Here is a 12,927-nt window from a genome sequence, read left to right on the forward strand (position 1 = left end):
AGTTCTGTCCCTTGCCCCTCAAAGGTCCTTGACTTGAAGTGCTTAGGTGTGGGGCAGGGCTCCAGGAACATCACACTGTATGCTTCCCACCTCTGTCTCCAACACATTTCTGAACTCTGTGGGTTTTTTTGTATTGGCTGCATGGAGATACCTCCCCTTCCCCTAGCAGATTCCCTGACTCTGCACAAACTCCAGCTGAAACTGGGGGTAATGACTCAAATCCATTTCACCTGGCTTCACTAATCAAGGCCTTCCATGTCCTCCAAGCAGCTCGTAGCCTAAACAATAAGACGTTTGACCCAGTTGTTTTCCAGGAATTTGGAGTTGGCTGTGTCTAGTTCTAGCTGAGCCTGTTAAGATGGGACAGGACCACTGACCCTTCAACTGGGTATTAGTGAGTGTTCCTTTGGTGACTTTTTGACGTCAGAGGGTCGAAAACTCCACCCTCAGATGGTGCTAAGTGCCCTCATTTTTAACATACAGAGGCCTGTAGCTTGGTTGCACCTGTGCAGAACAGCAGTGACTGCACCTTTTTCCAGTCACCTTTCCCTCCGCTCCCCATGCCTCAGACCGCCCTGCTGCTTTATTGTTTATCCCATAAATACCCTGAGCTCCTTTGGGAGGCAGATTTGAGACTTGTTCTCCTATTTCCACGAGGTTTGCAAACCTCGTATCTCAGCGTTTTGGCTTGCTGTGAGTCAGGCAAAATGAAGCTGGTTCGGTGACAAAGCAACACGCTCCAGGAGGAGTACCCCAGGTAAATGTCCCATTTCATGGTACCCGTAACCCAGTGTTTCCCACCACAGCCTCTGCCTTCCTGTTCGGTCAAGAGCACAGGCTTTGGAGCCCAGGTCGAATCCCAGCTCCAGAATTTCCTGGTAATGAGAACTCGTACTGGTCATTTGACTTTCCTAAGCCTCAGTTTTTCCTTCTGCAAATGGGAGAAAGATCATCCACCTTCCAGGATCCTTGAGGGGATTAAAACAGGCATCACTCCTTAGGGGCTGGTTTTTCAACGGTAGCTGTGAGGGACTGCAAAAAGTTTATACTACAGAGCCGGGGCATCTCAGACACTTAGTCTGCTTGGGAAGACAGCAGCTAAACACACATAAGATAATTTCCATGTCAAACGACCTCCTGCGGCCAAAAGAAGTGTAGGGGCAGAGGCAGAGAAAACCTTCTTCTAGGGAACCTGGCCTGGATGTGAATCGGGGCAGCCCCCTCAATGGCCTCCTGACCAGTCAGCACCTCTTTCCCCTGCGTTGCCTCAGCTCCGCACAGACAGACAGACACACACAGGTGCTGCTGAAATGCTTGCCCAGTGACTCATTCACACTCCCAGAGACGGGGAACAGTCAGTGATTCCCAAGAGTGCCCGGAGTCCTGATTTAGGAAGGAGGATTGAGTAGCAGGAACATGTGGGCCAGTCCCTGCCCAGCCCCGAAGACTGCGGAAAGATACACCCCTCCCCCAACTCCATCCTCGGAGCTCCTGGGTCCAAAGGCTGGGAAGGCTGGGCCAGCACACTCGCATGCGGACAGGAAGTGAGCCAGGACTCCCCCACAGTTCTTTATTCACTATCACCGTGCTTCCCAAAGTGAGGGACTAATAAATGAGATCGTTTTACACGAATTCAGGACAGGGCACTAAATAATTGACTACAAGATGAATGAACCTTGAAAACGTAATGCTACATGAAAGAAGCCAGACACAAAAGACCATTTGTATGATTCCATTTATATGAAATGTCCGGAATAGGCAAATCCATAGAAACGGAAAGTAGACGAGTGGTTGCTTAGGGCTGGAGGGATCTGATGAATGAGCAGTAACGGCTAATGGGTACAAGGGCTTCTTCTAGGGGGGCACAGAGAGTTCTAAAATGACACCAAGTTATACGATCTTACGAGTATATTAAAAAAGACTGAATTGTACACTTTGAGGGAATGGTAAAATATTGTGAATTCTATCTCAATAAAGGTGTTAAAATGCTTATTAATTACAGTTGACTCCCAAGGGGAGAAAATCCGCTCCCTTTCCAGTCCCTTGTAATTCCTCTAGTTTGTCAAGGGCCTAGTCTCCATTAGATGCTAGTGTCCCCACACCCCCTCTCACACACATGCTAATGTCTTGTTTGAATAACGAGAGAGCAGGCTTCATGCTCGGCTCCTCGGGCAACAATACCTCACCAGACTTGTTTGGTTTCCATTGTGTTTGTTTTTCTGATCGCCTTCTAATTATGGCACCTGATCATTCACCTATTCATTTCATTTATTCAGCAAATATTTATTGAGCATTATGGTGTACCAGACACTATTCTAGGCACAGGGGACACAGCAGGGAACAAGACAGACCAAAAACCTTGCCCTCCTGGAGCTGAGGTACTGCTAGTGCAGAAAATCTTAGCAGTAGGTATAGCTCATGGGTTTCAAATCCCCACTCTGCCACTCACTAGCTTTGTGTCCTGGGGCAAGTAACTTAACCTCTCTGTGCCTCAGTTTCGGCCCATGTAAAATGGGGATAATAACTGCACCTAACTCAGGATCCAGTGAGTCAGTATGTGTAAAGGGCCAGGACAGGGCTTGGCACACTGTACCTACAGTACTTGTACCTTAATAAATGTTTGCTACTGTTATTTATTTTCATTTCTAGTTGTGATTTTTTAAAAAAAACATTTCCTATTTATACACATATATGTAAGTATAAGCTTCCTTTTTAAAAAAATTTATTTAAGTAAAAAAAAAAAAGGATGAGTGAGGTGGGGTGTCAAAAAGAAAAAGGTACAGGTAAGGAAAATAGGGCAAAATGGAGAAGGGTGTATTTAGGAGATGAAATTTGGGAAGCCCTGAACTAGAGGGAGATGGCAGCAAGGCTGTGACTCAGCTGGCACCCAGTGGAAACATAAAGCTATTTTCAGTGTCAGCATAAGGACAAGGCTTGTTCCTTCAGTCTCAAATGTGCAGGTTTCTCCCCACTCCCTCGTCCTGGAGGATCCCAAGCCCTGGGGGTTTCCCTGCCACCCAGGGAGGCTTTGGAAAGAAGGGCTCTGGACAGACGGGGGTCATCGCTGCTAGAGGAAGACGAGGCTGTGGACCTCGGGGCAGGAACAGTCCCGGAGCTGCCCAAGCCTCTCCCAGGTCCCTCGGCACCGGGGGTGGCCGGCTGCTTGCCACAGCGACAGCTGGTGCCTGCAAGACATGGGGCTGCTTCAGCGGCGTCATGACTCCCCTGGGCGCCAGGGATATTTGCTTTCGGGGGCCCCTTCTCCATGCAAAAATGTTTTAAATCAAAGTTTACAACTGCATTATAAAAAGATAAATATAATCCGGGCTGGAGTCAGTATCAGATCTTCATTACTATTACATCTTATTTCTTCTGATTTTAAGAGGATAAAATTAAAGCATTTTTGTGGAGCCTGAACATGTGTGGGCACTGGGCCCTGTGTCTGCTGTGCCTGATGAAGAAGTTGGGCTGGCCGCAGAACTGCTGACCCTAGAGGCCACCCGGGGCAATCCAGACTTGGCTCTTAGGGTCTGGTGACACTAAGACATCCTTAACCTCCCTGCGCCCCCCTTTCCCTCCTGTTGGGAGGCAACAGAGTGGAGTGATTAAGAAAGGTTTTGGAATGGTGGGGTGGGGAGGTTCATGACCCAGCTGCTAGGAGCCTCTGACTCTTCAATGAATAACAGATAACTATAATCTCCACCCCTCTGAAGTGTTGGGAGGGTTTGATGAGATGCTGTGTGCAGAGAAAGTAAAAATGATCATGACAATAATAGCTAACCATTTCAGCAACAAGAATGAACGATCCAGTGCTACAAGGCAGCCACGTGCACGGACCTTGCAAACCGCATGTCGAGCAAAGGAAGTCGAATTCTAAAAGGTACATCCTGCACCACTTTATATATGTGAAGTTTGGGGGGGGAAATTTAAACTGTAGTGTTTAGGGATCTGCACCGAGTTGAGTAAAGCTATGAAGAAAACTGTACAGTGGATTTTACCATAAAAGTCAGGATGGCGGTCTCCTCTACGGGGAGGGCAGGGGCTGCGGCTGGGGGCGGGACTGCGGGGCTAGCCAGGTTCTGTTCCTTGCCTGGGTGGTGACTACCCAGATGTGTCCTCTTTGCAAACATTTATTAACCTGTTCATATATGTTTTAGCCAATTCTCTGTAGGTATAATTCACATCTTTTAAAAATGCAAATAATGGCAATAATACCACACACAGATTGTCTCATGTGCCAGGCACTGCTCTAAGCTTCTAAGCACAGTGCCTCGCACCTAATAGGCACTTCACAAATGATAGCATTTAAAGTTACCATTGTTACTGCCATCCTCAGTGTATAAAATGGAATGAATGTCCCTTGTCTCAACAGGGCTTGAGAGGCTTGAGTGGGAGCTCACATCTAAAGCACCCACTTGGTGCCCAGCACACAGTAGGTGCATGACTATAGCAGGTGTTCCTTCTGCTTGTCCCAAACTCAGAGACACTTCTCATGCTAAATAAACCGTCCTAAAATCCCAAAATGGCAGGCTAACCCTCCCTGGGGCTGGGCCCTTTGCATGCCCGCCCTCACCAGCTGCCCACGGAAAGAATCTGGCTGGCAGCTCGATCCTCCATCCTCACTTTGATCCCCCTCCTCTGCCCAGTCCTGCCTGGTGAGCTCATGCCCCCAATCAGACCTTCCATCACCTGTTCTGTGAGCCTGGCCTGGCTGGGGTGGGAGCAGAGAAAGATGCCCCTGCCTGGCACAGACCTGGCTCTGCTTTCCATCTCTACCCATGCCTGGTAGAGGCAGCAGTCCCTGCGACCCTCATCTCAGCCTCACCAAAGTGCCGTGTTCCTGGAGTATTTGCATCCAAAAAGAGAAGTTTGGGATTAATCAGAGTTTTAGGGCTAGAAAGGCTTATTCAAAGATGGATAAGTAAACTGAGGCTCTAATAAGTGAGCATCTAGTCCAAAGAATGAATCTCTAATGGTAGAATCTCAGGTCTAGGACGAGTAAGTGGTGGAGGGGAGAGGTTGGAGGAAGGTTGGTTGAGAGGGCCTCCCTATGGTCTGCCATTTATTTATTGGGCACCTACTACGTGCCAGGTTCATCACATTTATCACATGTCATTTTCTCAAAGTACATATATTATTATACCCATTTTATAGGTTAAACATGACAAGAGCAGCTTCCACTACTAAGCATCTATGAGGAGCCAGGTGCTGTGCAAAGGGCTCAGGATCCTTCCCACCATCTGAGTGGTGGGGACTGTCAGGGTAAGAAGGGTTTGCCCAGAGTCACATACCTAGTAAGGGCCAGAAGTGGGATTTGAACCCAGATCTGTGCAGTCCCAATGCGTCTCGTTCTGATACATCTGTCCCTAACACCCCAACAGGCACTGGCATTCCCTGCTCTAGGTTTACAGTGAGCAGGGCTGCTCAATTTTAAAAGTCAGGAAACTAACATCCTTAGACATGGGAGAACTCCCTGGAGAGACCCCAGAGAGAGCTCTTGTTCCTACAGTCTAATAATCCCTGCATGGAAAAGCACAGTCAGTGGAAAACAGTCTAGACTTGTCTTTAGAGCTTGGCCGAGGAGTCTGAGCAATTTAGGTTCAAAGCCTGTTTCTGCCACTTGCTAGGTGTGTGACCTCGGGCACCTCTTTGTGAATCAGTCTCCTCATCCAGAAGGAGAGGATCCTGAAAGTATCCGCTTTGCGCTCTTGGAACGTTTCAAGGGCATCCTGTGTGTCAATGCGTCCTCACCTCCTTCCACGCTCCCCCTTGCTCGTTCCACGCCAGCCTCAATGGTGGCACGCTCCCGCCTCAGGGCTTTTACACTTGCTGGTCCCTCTGCCTGGAATACCCTTCCCCCAAACCTCCACATGTCTACCTCCCTCATTTCCTTCCGAACTCTGTTCAAATGTCACCTCCTTAGTGTCACCTTCCTTAAAAAAAAAAAAAAAAATTCCCCAGAACTTCCCCGATTCTGCTTTCTTTCCCTAACACTTATCTCCCATCTGACAAATTACAGATTTACTTGCCTAATGTCTGCCTCCTCAGAGCAGAATGTGTCTCCATAAGAGAAGGACCACAGCTCCTTTGTTCACTGCATCTCCCCAGTACCCAAAACATTGTCCTGCACATGCTCAATGGTAAGTGCTCAACAAATATGTATTGAATGAATGAATGAATATAGAGCTTAGAATAATGCTTGGCACATAGTAGGCACTCAATAAACTTTAGCTACTATTGTAATGCTAAGTGCTTTCCAAGACATCTGCCCTTGTGGGAGGAGTCTAGGGGGATGATAACAGCCAAATCTGGGTCAAATCCTGTGTGACCTTGACTAAGTCACCATGCCTCTCTGAGCCTCTGTTGCCCCATCTATAAAATGAGGGTAACCAAACTTGGCTTTTAAGGGAATTGTAAGGATTCAACAATGAAACCAGCTCCCTTTTCTTGAGTACTTTCTGGATGTCAGGAGCTATGCTAAGTCTTCAACTTGCACAATCTCACTTCACTTTCATCATTGCCCCATGAGGAGGTCCTCTTATTATCTGCATTTTCAGATAAGGAAATTGAGGTTCAGAGAAGTTATGAGATCGCCCAAGGTCACACAGCTGGAAATGGCAGGAGCTGCTCCTCCTCGGACACTGGGATCAGAACCCTCCTGCGCCCTGCCCTGGCCAGGAAACAGGCTCCCGCTGCCTGGGCACCTTCATCTCTCAGACTGCAGAGAGGCCCCAGGCTCTACAGTCGCACTTCCCCATGCCCGAGTCCCATGGCTTACCCTCCGGCCCCTCCACCATCCCCGTAGCAGCGCCGGCTCCTGGCATCCTGGGCAGGCCACTCACACCTCACACAAACTGTGTGGCCCTGGGTCAGATACCTTGTCCACTGGGCATGGGGCGCCCTCACCTGCTGGCAGCTCCCTGGAACGGGCCCCAGCCGGAACTGGACACAGTACCTGCAGCCACACAGGAAGACACCACCCCAAACACCTGTGAGCATTTATGGAGCACCTACTGTGTACCTAGCCCTATGCAGGCTCAGGTTGATACAATTTCTCCCTGCTACAGAAGAAACCTTTTGGGCAACTCAATCTGCATCCATGAGACTTGGCTCCTGCTTTTTCAAGTTAACATCATTGAGGGCTTCCATGGGCCAGTTCTTCAAACACCTTATCCAAAAGATTATATTGTTTACTTCTCATCTCTCTCCCCCGCAGTAATGTCAGCTCCACAAAGGCAGGAATTTGTATCTGTTTTGTTCACTGTTGTGTCCAAGTCCTAGACGAGGACCTGGCTTGACAAAAATTTGCCGAATCATTTGGTCCAATGGAATAGGGAAACCCTGCAAGGTAGATCTTGGCCCCAGCTTACAGATTAGGAAACTGAGGAGCAGAAAGATAACTTGCCCAGAGTCACACAGCTAATAAGTGGTAGTGCCTAAAATGGAACTGCCTAACCCCAAAAGCCTCAATAAGCACTCCACCACATTTTGTAAAAGATCCTATTTTACAGAAAAGGTTCACTGCAAGAATTATTTAAATAACTGTCCCATTCTGGAGCCTCTGAATTAAGACCCAATTTGCTAAAATTTTACTTCGACCCAACTTTTTCTACAAGTAGTGGTAAATGGCACCCCCTGCTGCAAGAGATGCAGCTTGTCAAGGACCCCGGGAGGTTATTGTGTGGGGCTGCTGCCCCCTGGTGGCTGCAGCCTCTGGGAAGCCCAAGGAGTGGACAGTTTTCTTCCAGGAACAGCCCAAAGCCAGCCCAGAAGGAACCAATAATTCTCCTTTTCACCTGAGCCAGTTTGAGCTGAGTTTCTGTGCCTTGCAGTGAAAGGAATCCTAACAAATAGAGCTCTCCTCTCCATCTCCCTTAGCACTGCCTTAGTTCAGATCTTATTCTTTCAATTAATATTTGTTGAGTATCTGTCATGTGCCAGGCACTGTCCTAGATGCTTGACCTCATCACCACCATCGGCAACACACTGTCTGACTCCAGTCCCTGAAATCCACCCTTCAAAGGCACAGGGCTACCACCCTGGTCCAAACCACCTTCATTTCTCATGTGGGCCATTGCTGTAGGCCCCGCATTGGTCTCCCTGGTTCCCTCCTTGCCTCTCTACGATCTATTCTCCAAATAGTATCCAAAGGGACCCTGTGAAAACCTAAGTCAGATCCTGTCATTCCTCTGCCCAAAACCCTCCCATGACTCCATCTCATGCAGAGAAAGTACCCAACTTCCCACCACAGCCTATAGACCCTGTGTGACCTGACCACCCCCCTCCCCCCAATATATCATATTTCCTACTCTCTCTTACTCTCCCTGAATTCCAGCCTGAACTACTTGCTGATCCCTGAACACAGGGCATGTCCTGCCCCAGGACTTTTGCACTTGCTAGTCCCTCTGCCAATCATGCTCTTCCCCCAGATAACCTCTTCAATATCTTAGTTCCTCTAAACAAGGATGTCCCTGGCACACCCACCCTCTTCCCTGCTTCATTTTTCTCCATAGCACTTAGCACCATTTGACAGGCTATGTGTTTGTTTATTGTCTGCCTCCTGTGAGGCAGACTCCATGAGGACAAGTATTTCTGTCCTTTTTTCTTCCTTGCTGTAGACCCAAGGCCTAACGCATATAAACAACATAAACATACCTGTCGTATAAACAATAAACACTGACTGAATGAGTAAGTGAATGAAGCTGAATAGAGACCAGGCATTAAGGACTCAAAGTTCATGTTCATGGGTTTACAAATGTAACAGGACAAGAAATGGGGAGATGTTAAAGGAAGAGAGAGGGCTTCCCTGGTGGCGCAGTGGCTGAGAGTCCGCCTGCCAGTGCAGGGGACGTGGGTTCGTGCCCCGGTCCGGGAAGATCCCACATGCTGCGGAGCGGCTGGGCCCGTGAGCCATGGCCGCTGGGCCTGTGTGCCCAGAGCCTGTGCTCCGCAACGGGAGAGGCCACAACAGTGAGAGGCCCATGTACCACAAAAAAAAAATAAAAAAGGAAGAGAGAAACATGATGAAAGTCTAATCCAAGGAAAAATGTTCACAAATCTGAGTTTGACTTTGGGTTCATTTGCTTCCACTTACCCTATTGTCTCCTGCTTCTTGGGGACACCTCGCTTTTCTCGTTCTTTCCCGTAGCTGCCTGTGGTTATCAGAGCAGGGACTGTGGGCCAAGGAGAAAACAGAGTCAGGTAGCCCAGCACCACCGCCCCCAAGGCTATGACACCACAGGAAGCACGATTAGGTACTCCTGGTGTCAGAGTCATGTCTATGGTAGCCCTAAGGAGACTGTGGGGTCTTGTAACTGGGTAGATAGTCCCCACAAGTACTGCTTATGCAATGATGGAGGCAGGATCATATTTATCTGTTAGATTCAGGGCCTAGCACAGTGGGTTGTATAGCGAGTCTCAATAAAAAGTTCTTCAAATGAATGATTTTGATGAATGAATAAGTGAGTGAGTGAGAAAAAAAGAGATGAGTTAATAACTGAATGGATGGATGGGTGGCTGAAATGATATAAGAAAGGAAGAATGGATGGGTGATGAGTAAATGGGAAGATGGGAGGATGGAAAAAAGGAGAGACAGAGATGATGAATGGAAAGAAGGATGGATGAAGACATGATAGGTCGATGGACAGATGAAGGGATAAAAGAACCAGACGCATAGATGAATGAATAAGTGGGAAAATGTAAGGATGGAAGAAAAGGGGGACAGAGGTATGGACAGATAAATGAATTAATAAAATTATCTTGTTGGGCCAACTTCCAAGCCTCTTCCTTCCTGGAGCAGACAGGGGAGAACACAGAGGAGAACTGAGGGTCAGTCCATGAGAGGTTGGTGATTCCTTAGGGGGAAAAAGAGCCCAAAGATGTCCCTACCCCTGCCCATTCTGAGCGATGGGGCTGAATCAAAGATATGGTGTTGAACTAATTAATGCTTGTGATCGAGAGAAGGTAACACACTGAATACACAACTTCCCTTTTCTCTTCCAACATCCAGTGCTGCTTTTGGCATAGCCTAGAGCAGCGAGGAGAGCCCCAGAGAAGCCCAGATTCTGGTTCCAGCTCCCCCTCTTACATCTCAGTGATCTTGGTCCTTTCAGAGCCTCAGTCTCCTCATCAGCAAAATGAGTATAATACTAGGGCTTCCCTGGTGGCGCAGAGGCTGAGAGTCCGCCTGCCGATGCAGGGGACACGGGTTCGTGCCCCGGTCCGGGAAGATCCCACATGCCGCGGAGTGGCTGGGCCTGTGAGCCATGGCCGCTGAGCCTGCGCGTCCGGAGCCTGTGCTCCACAACGGGAGAGGCCACAGCAGTGAGAGGCCCACGTACCGCAAAAAAAAAAAAAAAAAAAAAAAAAAAAGTATAATACTAGAACTTATATCATACGGTTATTGTCAGTGTTGAATAAAATGATGCACGATGAGTCATGTATCTTGGGCAGGTGTTGTGCCTCCCTGAGCCTTGGTTTCCCCTTCTGTAAAATGCATAGTAACACTGGCCTCACAGAGTCAAGTAATGTGGCCAAGTGCATGGCAGATGGCATGTAGGGGCAGTAGTAGGGGCAGTCAGGAAAATCTTCCTGGAGAAAACTGACATCTACACAGGAAGCGATGAACCAGGAAAGTTAGATGTGGGTGGCAAAGGAGAGGGAGGAGGATTTCAGGCAGAGGAAATGACATTCCCTCTTTCATCACCCCACTGCCACCATCCTGGTCCAGACACCTTCCTCTCTTGCCTGCACCACTGCAGTCACCTCTTTCCTGGCCTCCCCACTGCCCTCTGACCCCTTTCAGTCTCCTGTCCCCACAGTGAACAGAATGATCCTTTAAAATGTAGACAGAAGAAGGAAGGTGAGGTCACAGGAGGTAAGAGCCAGAGCACTTGAGCTTGTAGACCATGATGATGAGTTTGGGCTTCACGAGGGTGCAGGATACCTATTGGAGAATTTAAAACAGGAGGGTGACACTGCGGTAAGGTTTGGTGAAACGAAGGACATGTGCTGAAACTAAGGGGAAAGAGGCCTTTTCTTCCAGCTGCTAGGCTGGTTGCAGGGAAGCCTGGAGCTATCAAAGACCATTACAGGGGGAATGCCTACCTGAGAATGAGGCCAACTCATTAGAAAACAGAGCTGAGAGATGGAGATAGGTTCCTGGCAACATTGCTTGAGCTCCTAGATCCAGCCATGCCTGAATGCAGACCCTGAGATCTTAGTTACATGAGCCACACATTTTTGCTCAAGTCAGTTTAAAATGGGTTTCCTGTCATCTTCATTTAAACAAAGCCCTGACTGATTCACAATGGGAGATGACTAGAAAGAAGACATCGAGATGCCCAGAGGAAGTCAGAGCTTCTTACCTCATTCAGAGGGTGAGGAGGGGGATGAGGGAAAAGGAAGACAAAGTCCCACCCTAAACTCAGACCCCACACGGAAACTTATGGAGGGCCCTGCGGTCCGGCCAGGCTCTTCTCTCTGACAGCCACCCCCAAGGCCACCCCAACTCACGCAACGACTGTTGGCACTCCACACCCTGGTGGCTCCAGTACTCCACGCAGCCAGCCCGCTCTTCCAGTGGGGGGCAGGGAGCACCCCCGTTCCTTGGCTCCTGCAGGACATGCCTTTGGCGGAGACGGTAAGAGACCTGGCAGGGCTTGACACAGCGACTCCAGCCGCTCCACTCTGCCACAACGCAGGAGACCGCTGGAAGAGAAGGTGGCGTCTCCAAGGACAACTGCTATGGAATTTGGGCAGCGGCCAGGTCTTGTCCACCTTCCCCACAAGCCGAACCCCCCAAGACACCACAGTGAGCACCAGAACTTCTGCAAACCTGAATCCATGTGTGCCTTCAAAGTTTCTCTATGACAAATTTGTATACGTCTACCTAAACTTAGAACTCCACGTTCTATTTACCCATCATCCTGTTGGTGATCATTCCAGTGGTTTCCATCACCCATTCCTCCAATTAACATTTCCTAGGCACTTATGGCAACCGATTTCACCTCCCTGTGCCTCAGTTTCTTCCCCTGTCAAATGGGTATAAGAATAGTATTCACCTGATAGTGTGGCCTTGAGGATTCAACCAGATGTGACGTATAAAGTGTTCACTCCTGGCACACAGCAAGTGCTCAGTAAACACTAGCTGTTCCTCTGCAGCCGTGAAGCGAACCATGACTACACTAGCAACAACGTAGATGGAAAGAAGCCTCTTGCAGAAGCTATTTCTGGTGTGATACTATTTAGATACAGTCTTAAAAAATGAAAGAGTGCTATATAGTGTTTAAGAATTCATATAGGTAATATACATTACATATATATGATACTATATATGTATATAACACATATAACATATATATGATATTGTATTGATATATATACCTAAGTATATATATGTCAATCTTCACTATTCACAGATTTGGTATTTGTGAATTTACCTATTTGCTAAAAATTGATTTGTAACCCCCGAACCAATATTTGAGGCGCTTTTGTAGTCATGCACAGACATACGCAGAACAGCAAAGATTCGGAGTCACCCAACATGCACATTTGCAGCTGAGGTCAAACGAGGCCTTGATCTGCCTTCTTAGATGGAGGGAGCCAGTGGCTGTGTGGTGCAGTTCAAGGAGCTCCAGCTCCGGGACCAGGAGGACGGGCTTTGAATTCCAGCTCTGACACCTGTTAGTGGGGCAGTCTTGGCCAGTCACCTAACACCTCTGAATCTTGTTCTTCCCTTTTTTAAAAGAGAATCTACGAGAATGAGTTGTTTTTAGGATTTAAGATTATAATCTGTGTGAGATAGGTGTGTACATATTTCCCCTAGGAGCAACGGTTCAGTACTTGTCAATTCAGTGTTCATGGGGATTTTATAGACTATAACTACCATCCATCATGAGAACTGACTGTATATATTTTATATACATT

General features: G+C 48.1%; 1 protein-coding gene across 1 annotated transcript in view; it reads right to left on the minus strand.

Moving 5' to 3' along the window:
* Positions 1 to 3,067: 3,067 nt before the first annotated feature.
* LOC114895008 (somatomedin-B and thrombospondin type-1 domain-containing protein-like) overlaps positions 3,068 to 12,927 on the minus strand; it is a 17,887-nt gene continuing 8,027 nt past the window's right edge. Inside the window, exons 2-5 of the mRNA XM_029222273.1 lie at positions 11,515 to 11,709; positions 9,095 to 9,173; positions 6,779 to 6,955; positions 3,068 to 3,185 (exon numbers count right to left, since the gene is read on the minus strand). Coding sequence (XP_029078106.1) covers positions 3,068 to 3,185; positions 6,779 to 6,955; positions 9,095 to 9,173; positions 11,515 to 11,709 — 569 coding nt within the window. The remainder of the gene's footprint in view (positions 3,186 to 6,778; positions 6,956 to 9,094; positions 9,174 to 11,514; positions 11,710 to 12,927) is intronic.

Source organism: Monodon monoceros, unplaced genomic scaffold (assembly GCF_005190385.1).
Source record: "Monodon monoceros isolate NGI ecotype Baffin Bay Population unplaced genomic scaffold, NGI_Narwhal_1 Super_Scaffold_13, whole genome shotgun sequence".
Lineage (NCBI taxonomy): Eukaryota > Metazoa > Chordata > Mammalia > Artiodactyla > Monodontidae > Monodon > Monodon monoceros.